The sequence below is a fragment of the Leuresthes tenuis genome, unplaced genomic scaffold, assembly GCF_036924035.1.
Source record: "Leuresthes tenuis unplaced genomic scaffold, fLeuTen1.0.hap1 SCAF_16, whole genome shotgun sequence".
Classification (NCBI taxonomy): Eukaryota; Metazoa; Chordata; class Actinopteri; order Atheriniformes; family Atherinopsidae; genus Leuresthes; species Leuresthes tenuis.
In genome coordinates this window covers 27,796,753-27,810,265 of record NW_027325370.1, presented here as the reverse complement: position 1 = coordinate 27,810,265, position 13,513 = coordinate 27,796,753, and the positions used below count along the sequence as shown (strand labels likewise).

The window sequence follows — 13,513 nt, the reverse complement described above, 5'->3', positions numbered from 1 at the left end:
GTTCTTTGCTTTCTTTCATGTGACAGCATGTCTTCGAAAACTTGCTTAAACTGAGAAGGTAGCACAGCAGCCTACTTTAGAAGCAGAAAAAAAAGCTGATCATCTAAATTATTTTTTAGCTATGACAGGTTGTCTTGTCTTCACCTCCTTCTTGCTTAAGATTCTATTCGTTTGCATGCTGGCAGCCTCTGTAGCCTGCTTAGACTTTCACCTGCAGTCTTGATATGAAGATTATTTTCTGACCAAAGGTAACTATACTGTTTGCTCTGTTAGTGTCCACACCCAAATCTAAAGTGAGCCTTGATCTATTTTTAAAACATGTATCTTTGTATAAATCTCAATTTGAAAGCGGCTCTGCCAGCTTCTTAGAGATATTGTTTGCTTCAAAGCTGCCTTATTTTCATTTAAGCAATGCCTTTTATGTTGGCACCCCTGTGTTTTGTGATTATCATTGCGATAACCATGAAGACTTGGCAAACAAATACAAATACTGTTGTTTGTCTTCTGGTTTATTGTAGGCGATCACTTCTTTTGATTGTTTTGAACACTGTTCCATTGGGTTAAAGGCAGAAATGTAATAAACAGGAAGAGATGAACTTGTTTTAGCTTCCTGTCTTGTTTCTTTATAAGCTGCATCATTGTGACGTTCATATTCAGTAAAAATCTACAGACATTAGCAAACAATAAAAATGCATTGAAGGAATTTAGCTGTTCATTGCAATTGCAGAACATATTCTATTATGTTCACATCCACACACATCCTGCAGTGGTCTGTAATTAAAGACTTTACTTCTCAGGCGCAGGACAGACACTGTTAGATAAAACATATGAGGAAGTCATAATAAGAGCGTTTGTCACAGGAAATGTCAGGCAACAGCACTTTATCGTAACATGCATTTCTGTTGCTGCTGCTGGAAAAGTGTTGCAAATTTTGCAAATGGTGTTGCAATGTTGATGTCGACAGAAAAGACCAGCATGGCGTCTTTGAAATAGATACTTTTCTAGCATTTATCAAAGTCATGTTAAATGGACTTGTATAGCGCTTTTCTAGTCTAACTGACCACTCAAAGCGCTTCACTACATGCCGCATTCACCCCACTCACACACACTCACACACACTCATCTTAAGATTCATAACTATGTGCTTTTTCTAATCATTCATACACACATTCATACCCCAGTGATACACTGGGAGGGGTTCAGTGTCTTGCCCAAGGACGCTCCGACATGTAGCCCGGGGAAGCCAGAGTTGAACCACCAACCTTCTGATTGGTGGGCGACTGCTCTTCCTCCTGAGCTACAGCCGCCCCAATAATATTGAGGATTTTTAATCTTTGGCCAGACAAAGAAAAGAATTGAAGAAAACTGAGTAGTATTCATTGAGTTATGGTGTTTTGGAAAATATCATAATCAAAATGAACATAAGCTATATGTTTGCTATTTAGGTAGTTATTAATTTCAACCCATGCACCATATGGGCCAAATACATAGAAAAGGTTATACTCTGTATATGTGTTAAGCCTTGTATTTCCATCACTAAGTGTACTTTGCATGTTCAAACTTAAATGCAAACATCTTCGGGCAACGTGTGAGAATGACACATCGGTTGTGGGTGGGTTGTTCATTTATAAAAAAAATATGGACAACCACAGAAACCACATAGGAGAAGTTGCTAATGAATCAGCCAGCCAGGTGACTAGAAGCTCTCAGGATTTGAACACTTGGACTGTAAATACGAGAGCATGAGGAGAGAACTTCCCGTTGCACAGTAGGAGGAAGGTTAGGAAGACTGGAACACCTCTGTAAATGGAAACAAGAACTTTGTAATCCTTTGATTATTTACAGTAAAGATATCTCCACAGTTTAATTACTTCCAGATGGAAACTGCTAATGCCATGTTGACCTCTTCTTTCACAGCTAACCAACAAACTCTGTGAACAGAAGAAACTGAAGCTCTTGTCATCATCAACCATGGCGAGTCAGGATCCTGTTAACCCTTCACATGCTACGTTTGATCTCTTTGTCCAAGCCAAGACTCTTCCGGAAGCGAAGTGCCAGTTTTCAGAGCTTTGTGGGCAACTACACATTGATCCTAAGGATTTTAGGAGCTTCTATACCAAGTTAAAGGAAAGACTGAATTACTGGAAGGCCAAAGCCTTGTGGACCAAGCTAGACAAAAGAGCATCTCATGCAGCTTACCAGCAAGGAAAAGCCTGCTCCAAGAACAAGGTACTGGCTACCAGAAATTCTTTATAGTATGTTTAAATCGTTTACTAGGTCGTTGAGTTTAAGAAATGTAATTCTTGTTATTTCCTTGTTAATTAGACTTACTTTGATTAGGCACACATTGTGGTTAAGGTTAAAATAAAACAGTGTCTTTTGACGTCAGATACATTTGAGAATATATGGTAAAAATAAACTACAATCCTTTATTAAGACATGATAGAAAAACATCAGGTTCTTACCAGCTGTTAAAATGAAGTAAATACAACCTTAGATGAGAAACAAACTGCACATTGCACAGATCCATAATGAATCTAACAAAAACTAGTTTGTAAAAAAAACTAATGCAATTCCATTGTATGCCACTATAAACCAGAAGTTTTGGCAGTTTGCTGGTTAGTATTCTTCAGGTGTGTGTTAACGCAGTACCAAGGAAGAAAGACATCAAACATCTCAGACCGACTGTCAAGCAGATCATTTGGGCTGGTTTTGTAAGCATGAGACCTGGGCATCTTGATTCAACCATAAACTCCTCTGGATATAAAGTATTCTGGAGCCAAACTGTAACTTCAAGTTGCTAATGGTAAAGGTGATTTTTGCTAGCTGTAGTAGGCGAAATGCTTAGTTTTACACATAATGACACGGTGTGATACTTCATGTGTTGTTGTTCATCTGACTTAATATATACTTAAGATGATTAATGACCAGATGATTAATGACCTGATATGTGCTTTCTTTTGACCATGACTGTGAACTAATCACTGGTTTTTAGAAGTTTCAGAAAACGTAGTCTTATCACAGTCTTTTTTGGTTTGTACATTTTCTTAAAATGTTTATTCTACATTAAAAACTGAAAGTAAACAAAAGCACACACAAAGAGATAATTATCTCAAGTTAAAGAACAGCTTCTTCTTTTTAGCTATTGCAATTCAAAAGAAGAAGTTTGAACCTCAGTATTTATGGTATTCTCCTGAAATTTGTACCCTAAACTTTTAACTAATGCTAAACAGGCACAATGTAGGGCTGGGTGATATGGGAAAAAGTCATGTCGCAATATATATATATATATATATATATTATATCAGTCGATAACTTTCAGCATCCATTTGAACCCCTTATTGGTAGTATGTCTTTTGGAATACAATAAGCTACTGTATTTGTAATATCACGGTGTCTCTTAGATTTTTTGTCATACGGCATGGTACTGGATAAAGCAGACTCTATGGTCTTCTGTTGCTGCTGCACAGGCGGTGTTATTCGGGGAAGATTAGCCCTTGTTCAGGTGTTGTGCCGAAAAGAGACTGCTTGCCGAAAAACGACTGCACCGTATTACTCTGGATTGGAAGTGGTTACGTTCTCCGTGTTCTCCGTTCCAATCCAGAGTTATGCGGTGCAGTCACTTTCCGGCAGGCCTTTTAAAACCTTCTACATTCTTTTCTGCATTTATTTCCTTATCTTCATAAAAGCATTGAAATTGAGGTATTGAAATAAAACTTTATTTATAGATCACAGCGGTGTAAAATCACATTGCAACGATAACACAACAAAAGTGGCAAGGTAAAGCATCTCCCCTCATCAGTATCGAAACATCGGGCTACTCTTTTTTTTTTATCTGCGCCGTTCTTTTTCCATAGCCTCTTCACTTCGGCTACAGGACATTTCTTTTGCACAGTAAAAAAAAAAAGAAAAAAAGTCAGTTCTCTTGGTGCTGCGCCTGTCAGTCGGAGGCAGTCGTTTTTCGGCACAACAACGGGCTACTAATTCACTGTACGTGTAGCAGGTTGCAACAATGTCATCCCTTATACCTTGGACTGTGTCTTCCGTCGGTTTTTCCGAAGAAGCACTCATTTTCTTTTTTTATACAGCTTTAGCAGCACAAACACACGCGCCACGGCTAGCTGATGGCATGGCTCTATTCCAGCCACACGATTGGTTCAGCGCGGCACAACTCTCGTTGTCATTGGCTATTCGTATTGTCTGTCAATAGACGGACGAATGTATTCTATCGAAAAGTATATTGACCATGTTTCCAGCCCTTGCACAATGTCAAGTTTTTTTGTTTGTTTTTAAAAAATATACAGGTTGTACAGGGTTCAAAATGTATTTTGTGAAAAGCAATTCATAACTAGAATGATTTAGAAAGAGATTGGTGTTCAAGTACAACTGGTACAAATAGCCTAACACTGCCAGCTCTTTTTTTTAAAAGCTCTTTCATCTGATGATTTAAAAAAAAAAAAGTATAATTAATTGAATTACAAATGTAATATCGGAAAAAAAGGACTGAAAAAATAGGGAATAACTAAAGGGGCTGGGGATATTTTTCTTTCCATTGTAGAGAGTTTTAAGAAGAATGCATTTTTATTAAACCTCCCATTCATCCTATGCATCAACATTGATTGCCCTACTAAAGGGCATCAACTTTTCTGTTTTCTCAGATTACCTAATTAATTATTTTCATGACATTACAGATGCTGAATGTTTTTCTGTTCTTTATCTTAGTGTCTTGTTTTGGGTGCTGGACCGTGTGGGCTAAGAACAGCCATTGAGCTCTCCCTGCTGGGGGCTCAGGTGGTGGTGTTGGAAAAGAGAGAGGAGTTCACCAGGAACAATGTGCTTCACCTTTGGCCCTTTACCATCTACGACCTCCGTGAGCTTGGAGCCAAAAAGTTCTATGGCAAATTCTGCTCTGGCTCTCTGGATCACATCAGTGAGTGACTTTGACAATTACGCCAGTCTGAAAATAAAACATGTAAAAAGAGGAACCAGGAACAGGACCCCACCTGTTTATTGATTTGAGGTTTTCAAGCTCAAATGAAAATTAGATCTACTCTCTTACATTACATTCCCATGCTTAAATTTGTAGACTAAATGGCATATGCCAAGATTCAATAGCCTAAGTTTTATTTTAGCTTAAAACTCTTGTGAGAAAGCTTAAAGGCTTTGTAGTTATTGACTATAACCAGGACAATAACTAGTTAAATGATTGAATTGCACTTTTCAGTTATCAAACAAATAGACCCTCAAATGTAAGATTTGCTGCTTTTGCACATTTAAATTGTAGCTCTACAAAATGATAAGCATCCCCCTAATGAAAACAACATTCAGTGTTTTGGTTGTCTTGCATACGCCTTTCCAATGCAATATGCTTTTCAGGCATCCGTCAGCTACAGTTAATGCTGCTGAAAGTATCACTTCTCCTTGGGGTGGAGGTGCACACCAACGTGGAGTTCTGTGGCCTGATTGAGCCTTCAGGAGAAAATGGTACTACATTTAACAACTACCTCTCTCCTTCAAGTTCACCCTTTGTTATGTTGTAAAAGTTACAGGTATTTGTGAAAAGCAGTAAAGTAGAGTATGGTTATTATGTCTTCTTGAAAGGTTGGATGGCCAAGCTGGAGCCTCAGTTTCATACTGCCGCAGCCTTTCAGTTTGACGTCTTCATCTCTGCTGGGGGAGGCAGGTTTGTCCCTGATGGTGAGACAAACACTCATGCACTCTTGAATTGCTTCAGCCCTCCTGTTGCAATAAGGAGTACAAGGCCAAAATGCCTACTTCCCTCAGCAGTCTATTTCAATTATTGAGCTATCAGTCCAGTTTCCTCTTTTTCTTATTTTTTTCTTAGGTTTTAAGCATAAGGAGCTCAGAGGAAAGCTGGCAATCGGAATCACAGCCAATTTCATCAACAGGAACACTGCAGCTGAGGCCCAAGTAGCTGAGATAAGTGGTGTAGCGCGTATCTATAACCAGAAGTTCTTCCAAGATCTGCTCACTGAGACGGGTAGGAATCCAAATAACATCTGCAGTCACATACAGCTGCATGAAAGGACACATCCTCTGACTGCTGTCTATTTCAGTATAATGTTTGAAAATTAAGGCAAGAAAAGAGGAAATATGTTCCATCAGATTGACTTGTTTAACTCTCTGACTTGCTCAAAGTGAGAACATAAATGATGGAGCAGTGTCACTTAAGAATAACATTTCCAGTAACATCACAGCTCAATTTTCTTTTTTTTTTAATTATGTTATGCCCTGCTGAATGCACCCTGTAAAGCATGAAATGAATGTTCGTACTTTCAGCTTGAGTTCACAGTGAAACAAGCACTAGTGCTGTTAAACTGTATTCTAATTCTCATTTTCTATTACTTAACTGGAATGAAATCTATTATTAATCTCTGACTACACCTTCATTATAGTTAAATTGCATTTGTCATCTCCCTCCTCAACCCATTTGAGCAGTTAAAAAAATTCTAATCCACTTTAAACTTGCGTTTGGCACTGCATTTCATAAGCAAACAAACTATTGATAATGGGAAACGCCACATTACACACAACCTTCCGATTCTCTACTTCTTGTACACTTTAGTGTCTGTCTTGCTATGCTCACCATGCTTTCACTCCATGTTCCATTCCAGGTATTGATTTGGAGAATATTGTCTACTACAAAGACAACACCCACTACTTTGTCATGACTGCCAAGAAGAAGAGTTTGCTGAATAAGGGGGTAATTAAACAGGTGAGAACACGTCCATTATGAAGAAAAAAAAGTTTGTTTTTAATTTGCACAGGCTGCAGCTCTGTCCCCTGAAGAAATAGAAACATACCAGATGAGTGCAACAGCAAAGTAAATGTATCTATTACATCTTCTTTTCTCTCCAGCCAGACCCTCTACCTGATGCAGTAAATCAAGTATAAGAATTGTCATTCTGTCAGAAATGGTGATGTGAGTGATCACATGCCACCTCTTATATGTCTCCTCAGGACTATGGGGATGCAGAACAGCTGCTGGCAGCTGCAAATGTTGATCGTGAGGCTTTGTGTCGTTACGCGCAAGATGCTGCTTTCTTCTCCACTGGTGGTGAACTGCCTTACCTTCAGTTTACTCAAAATCATGCTGGCCAACCAGATGTGGCCATGTTTGACTTCACCTGCATGCATCGTGCTGAGAATGCCTCGCTGGTCAGAGAGAGGAGGGGCAAGAAGCTGTTAATGGGTCTTGTTGGAGACTGCCTTGTGGAAGTAAGAGTTCTGTTACTTTGTTATTTTTTGTTCATTCTTCCAACATTTAACTAGGGAATGTCATCTTGTGACTTCAGTCATTTCTATATAGTATCCGAATTGGTATGATATGAGTGCTTCAACTGAATCAGGTCTCTGTTGGTCTAAAGCTGGCTTAATGAAACTAATGAAAAAAGAGCTGAATCTACCCCAAATGCCTGCAGATCTAAGGAAGTTGCTATCAGGTTTTAGTTTGACTTTGAGTTCAGGGCTTCTAAGCAAATGTAAGCTTAAGTTTGTATGTAAGAAATGGGCTTAGACAATTAAAAAAAATGTGCAATCCTGTCACTGTGTTTTAGCCCTCCTAAATTATTTATATTTAATTCAGTGAGGCAGAAGAAATAGAAATATCCAGCCCTGCTCATCATTATGTCAACCCAACTTCAAGTTGAAATTAGGCTGCTTTCACTGGACTTCAAAGTACAGCTAATGCAGTATGAGGAAATAACTGAACTAACAATGCTCTTCCAGTATTTAATCTAATGTTGCAAACTCCAACTAGGAAATCTGACCTTAAAATGGTGTTCTTACTTTATTTCTTTGTCAGAGTTAAAAAACCCTTGTCATTGAATGTACCATCAGCGGCTCCGCTATTAATGAGATAAACTTTTGAAAATCAGCCTAGTCTTTGTGTTAAATTAAACTGCCTGTCGAGTATTTTTTTTTATCAGTTTAATTTCTGGTTGTTTGAGACCTCAGATTGTTTACTTTATACACTCTCATATGGTAACAATGTGCTTGAAGACCTTGCAGGAGAGGGGTTAGAGTGAACTCGAATGGGCCACTTAAAGCTCTAAAACTATCTGCTCTGTAAAGAGATGTGAATTCATTGTGGCAAAAAGATCTGTTGCCTTGTATTTCTGTGGTGTTTTTGGTATTTAAAAAGACATTTCATTTAGAGCCTAAGAAATTGTGTCAACTTGTGAAAATAAGGCATATGTCTATTTTTCAAATATCCACCTGCACATTGACCAGGAAGAAACAAATTACTCCACAAAGGACAGCATGCTCTTGGATAACTCGATATTTTATGAACTGGGTCTGTTGTAGCCAAAGATAATCTGGAGTCAGCCCCTGATTGCAGAAAGGGGTTTTAGGTTTTAGGGCACCTTATTAGAGTCACATAGCAGAGTTGTTGGCTTTGACTATATACACTCAGTGTGATTGGTATAATTTGCTAAGCATTATATCTGTGTACCGTTGCATTTGCATATTAGCACCAAGGTCTCTTAAGCATGTTGATCTTTGGGTCAAAGCACTACATTGCTGCTAATATATCTGTCGACTGACCTCTTGTGCTCTTTTCTCTGCAGCCCTTCTGGCCTCTGGGGACAGGCATAGCTCGTGGTTTCTTAGCTGCTTTTGATACAGCGTGGATGGTGAGGAGCTGGGGTATGGGAGCCCCACATCTCAAGGTCCTAGCTGAGCGGTAAATTTCATGATACTCCTTGGCTGCACAAGAATCTGTTGACTTCACTTTTTCATCATGATCAGTGTTATGAGAAGATTACCTAATGCGTCTGCTTTCTGTTCCGTTGCTTCATGCCAGCTGCACTCACTGATTCTATTTCATACCAGCAGCAAAAACGACAGATTTGACTAAGTACTACAATGTTCTCAGATAGTCCATGATAAATAGAAATGACAAAATTTCCAGCTTGCATAGTCATCTCATTGTCAGCCAACACCACTCATCCTGAGATCGTTAGCATGATGGGTAATTGTTTTGATTGCATAGGCAAGAATAGATAAAGGAGGCCAACATGAAGGTATAATTTGTGCTTTTACAAGAGTTGTTGATTCATTTAGGGTTTTGCTTTTCCCTAATTTAGTCTGGGTTTATTTTACAGAGAAAGTATCTACCAGCTTCTCTCCCAGACCACACCAGAAAACACCAGCAAGAAGTACGCTCTTTACTGCATCGACCCCAAGACACGGTACCAGAGAGTCAACCTCTCCTCCATTCATGCCAGCCAGGTCAGCACTGTTATCCTTTATTTATTAAACAGAGATTGAAATGAACAGTCTCTCAACATGTCATCTTGTGAAAACCTTGCCCAGTTCAAGGACAGTAAACAATGTTGCTATACCCTACAAGGGGCTGGAGCTCTAAAAACTGCCTGTGACAAGCTAAACATATTGCGTTTTAGCTACAAATATTCATCAACATCAATTGTTTGTGTTTAAAAGAACATTTTAATGACAAATGGATTCCTGTGAGCTTAAGTCTCACCTCTAAAAAATCTTCACTACTCCTCCCATCACTCAATTTAGGTGCAACACTTGTATGATGTTGATAAACCCCAAGCATCAAGCAAGAAACAGAAGGACAGTCACTCTCATACATGTCAAGGTAAGCAGCTCCTCTATACACTCAACTGCCAGCACAGTGGTTTTTCTGGTTATTTGTCCCCATTTAATTCAGTTAAACCAGGAAACACTGTGTCAAGAACATTAACATGTCATATATATATATCACCAACAACTGTTGTTATGACTGTGAAACCAGTGAAGGTCCACCTTACTGATTAGGTGTCTGTTTGCTCTTTCAGATTCAGTCAGTGGTTTTGAAGAGTTGTTGAAATGGTGCCAGAAACACACCAAAGACTATGAGAATGTAAATGTAAAAGATTTTACCCAGTCCTGGAGGTCTGGGCTGGCTTTATGTGCTCTGATCCATCACTTCAGACCTCATCTCATGTGAGTTGCATTTGGAGTTACCATCTCCATTTTCAGAAACACACCAAAGACTATGAGAATGTAAATGTAAAAGATTTTACCCAGTCCTGGAGGTCTGGGCTGGCTTTATGTGCTCTGATCCATCACTTCAGACCTCATCTCATGTGAGCTGCATTTGGAGTTACCATCTCCATTTTCAGCATAGTTTTGAACAGGCAAAAGGCTTGGAGAATACACAATTTATCTTGCAGTGTCGGCAACCTCCTTTACTTGCACATACTTGCCTGCACCTCCCAAAACGCGTGTGTGCGTGCGTGTCATCAGAATCGTTTGAAATTGTGTGCGCAACGATCATCTGAACGTCAGTAATCACACGACCCGTAGTGACTACGCATAACATTCATGCTTTTTTTTTTGGCGAACGCACGCATTAACGCTTGCATGAAGATAATTGTAAATTTTTGTCATGCACTCACCCGTACGCGGAAATGACGTGTGCACTCTCACCCATGACAAGAATCAGCGTCCGTACGAAGCAGCGTCCGTACGAAGCAGCGTCCGTACGTAGCAGCCGTACGAAGCAGCCGTACGAAGCAGCCGTACGAAGCAGCGTCCGTACGAAGCAGCGTCCGTACGAAGCAGCGTCCGTACGAAGCAGCGTCCGTACGAAGCAGCGTCCGTACGAAGCAGCGTCCGTACGAAGCAGCGTCCGTACGAAGCAGCGCCTGTACGAAGCAGCGTCCGTACGAAGCAGCAGCCGTACGAAGCAGCGTCCGTACGAAGCAGCGTCCGTACGAAGCAGCCGTACGAAGCAGCGTCCGTACGATGCAGCGTCCGTACGAAGCAGCCGTACGAAGCAGCGTCCGTACGATGCAGCCGTACGAAGCAGCGTCCGTACGATGCAGCGTCCGTACGAAGCAGCCGTACGAAGCAGCGTCCGTACGAAGCAGCGTCCGTACGAAGCAGCGTCCGTACGAAGCAGCGTCCGTACGAAGCAGCGTCCGTACGAAGCAGCGTCCGTACGAAGCAGCGTCCGTACGAAGCAGCCGTACGAAGCAGCCGTACGAAGCAGCGTCCGTACGAAGCAGCGTCCGTACGAAGCAGCGTCCGTACGAAGCAGCGTCCGTACGAAGCAGCGTCCGTACGAAGCAGCGTCCGTACGAAGCAGCGTCCGTACGAAGCAGCCGTACGAAGCAGCGTCCGTACGAAGCAGCCGTACGAAGCAGCGTCCGTACGATGCAGCGTCCGTACGAAGCAGCGTCCGTACGAAGCAGCGTCCGTACGAAGCAGCGTCCGTACGAAGCAGCGTCCGTACGAAGCAGCGTCCGTACGAAGCAGCGTCCGTACGAAGCAGCCGTACGAAGCAGCGTCCGTACGAAGCAGCGTCCGTACGAAGCAGCGTCCGTACGAAGCAGCGTCCGTACGAAGCAGCGTCCGTACGAAGCAGCGTCCGTACGAAGCAGCGTCCGTACGAAGCAGCCGTACGAAGCAGCGTCCGTACGAAGCAGCCGTACGAAGCAGCGTCCGTACGATGCAGCGTCCGTACGAAGCAGCGTCCGTACGAAGCAGCGTCCGTACGAAGCAGCGTCCGTACGAAGCAGCGTCCGTACGAAGCAGCGTCCGTACGAAGCAGCGTCCGTACGAAGCAGCCGTACGAAGCAGCGTCCGTACGATGCAGCGTCCGTACGATGCAGCGTCCGTACGAAGCAGCGTCCGTACGAAGCAGCGTCCGTACGAAGCAGCCGTACGAAGCAGCGTCCGTACGATGCAGCCGTACGAAGCAGCGTCCGTACGAAGCAGCCGTACGAAGCAGCGTCCGTACGAAGCAGCGTCCGTACGAAGCAGCCGTACGAAGCAGCGTCCGTACGATGCAGCGTCCGTACGAAGCAGCGTCCGTACGAAGCAGCCGTACGAAGCAGCCGTACGAAGCAGCGTCCGTACGAAGCAGCCGTACGAAGCAGCCGTACGAAGCAGCGTCCGTACGAAGCAGCCGTACGAAGCAGCGTCCGTACGATGCAGCCGTACGAAGCAGCGTCCGTACGATGCAGCGTCCGTACGAAGCAGCCGTACGAAGCAGCGTCCGTACGAAGCAGCGTCCGTACGAAGCAGCGTCCGTACGAAGCAGCGTCCGTACGAAGCAGCGTCCGTACGAAGCAGCCGTACGAAGCAGCGTCCGTACGAAGCAGCGTCCGTACGAAGCAGCGTCCGTACGAAGCAGCGTCCGTACGAAGCAGCCGTACGAAGCAGCGTCCGTACGAAGCAGCCGTACGAAGCAGCGTCCGTACGATGCAGCGTCCGTACGAAGCAGCGTCCGTACGAAGCAGCGTCCGTACGAAGCAGCGTCCGTACGAAGCAGCGTCCGTACGAAGCAGCGTCCGTACGAAGCAGCGTCCGTACGAAGCAGCGTCCGTACGAAGCGTCCGTACGAAGCAGCGTCCGTACGAAGCAGCCGTACGAAGCAGCGTCCGTACGATGCAGCGTCCGTACGAAGCAGCGTCCGTACGAAGCAGCCGTACGAAGCAGCGCCCGTACGATGCAGCGTCCGTACGATGCAGCGTCCGTACGAAGCAGCGTCCGTACGAAGCAGCGTCCGTACGAAGCAGCCGTACGAAGCAGCGTCCGTACGAAGCAGCGTGTGCACATCTATCTATCACTGTGACAGACGTCTACACGCTGCTTCATACGGACGCAGCTTCTTGTCACATGTGAAATACAATCTGCACATAACAACGCACGCATGCATAGCAAAATAATCATGCGTGCACACGCACGTTGCTGCATATCTCTATGGTTGTTTTGACATCGATGTCACCTTGTATTTATGAGAAAGAAGCCAGACCGTAATCTAAAGCTAATGTAATTCATTTTCAGTTAGCTGTGAAAAGATCTGCTATAGTTAGAACTAAGTAATGAAACATGCTCTCTCTTTCTTCCAAAGTGACATGTCGTCCCTGGATGAGTCTGATAGTGTTCACAACAGCCAGCTGGCCTTCAGTATCCTAGAGAAGGAGTTGGGAATCCCTCCTGTTATGTGTCCAAGTGACTTCACCAAGAGTGTTCAGATAGACAAGTTATCCATGGTCTTCTACCTTACTCAGATCCAAAATGCTTTCACTGTGCCACCAAAAGGTAAAATCTTATTTAGGTGGGTTAAAAAAAAAAAATCTACCGGTGTCTGTTTAAAATGAAAGAATGCTTTACAGTATGCCACAGTCAATGTTTTTATTTAGAATCACTAGAGGTTTCTTGATTTAGATTGATTTTTGATCATAGCTGTTAATGACAGCAGCTTCAAACTTATATAACTTGGTTGCTAAGACACTGAACGTCATTAACATCACCTTAAAAGGGTCAGGTGTCCTCCCACTGATATGTGTTCAGTGTGGAGTGGTGATTAAGTCAGTGCTGTCTCTTTAAGACTAAGTTACCCACAATTCATTGAGCCTAAGTGGCTAGTGCTGCACTCGGAGCCAGCTTCTACTGGTTGTGCTGCTCCCCTGCACTAAGCCAGCCCAGCGGCAGACAGAGCAAACAGTGTGGAGCTGGCTTATCAGGG

At 42.9% G+C, this 13,513-nt stretch overlaps 1 protein-coding gene across 1 annotated transcript in view; it reads left to right on the top strand.

The window, feature by feature from the left end:
• Positions 1-1,917: 1,917 nt before the first annotated feature.
• Positions 1,918-13,513, top strand: part of mical1 (microtubule associated monooxygenase, calponin and LIM domain containing 1) — a 31,203-nt gene continuing 19,607 nt past the window's right edge. The window contains exons 1-12 of the mRNA XM_072366257.1: positions 1,918-2,229; positions 4,723-4,930; positions 5,377-5,484; positions 5,602-5,697; positions 5,846-6,001; positions 6,636-6,736; positions 6,982-7,239; positions 8,592-8,707; positions 9,129-9,255; positions 9,553-9,631; positions 9,831-9,978; positions 12,896-13,086. Of these exons, the coding sequence (XP_072222358.1) occupies positions 1,972-2,229; positions 4,723-4,930; positions 5,377-5,484; positions 5,602-5,697; positions 5,846-6,001; positions 6,636-6,736; positions 6,982-7,239; positions 8,592-8,707; positions 9,129-9,255; positions 9,553-9,631; positions 9,831-9,978; positions 12,896-13,086 (1,846 nt within the window). The 5' untranslated portion in view covers positions 1,918-1,971. The remainder of the gene's footprint in view (positions 2,230-4,722; positions 4,931-5,376; positions 5,485-5,601; positions 5,698-5,845; positions 6,002-6,635; positions 6,737-6,981; positions 7,240-8,591; positions 8,708-9,128; positions 9,256-9,552; positions 9,632-9,830; positions 9,979-12,895; positions 13,087-13,513) is intronic.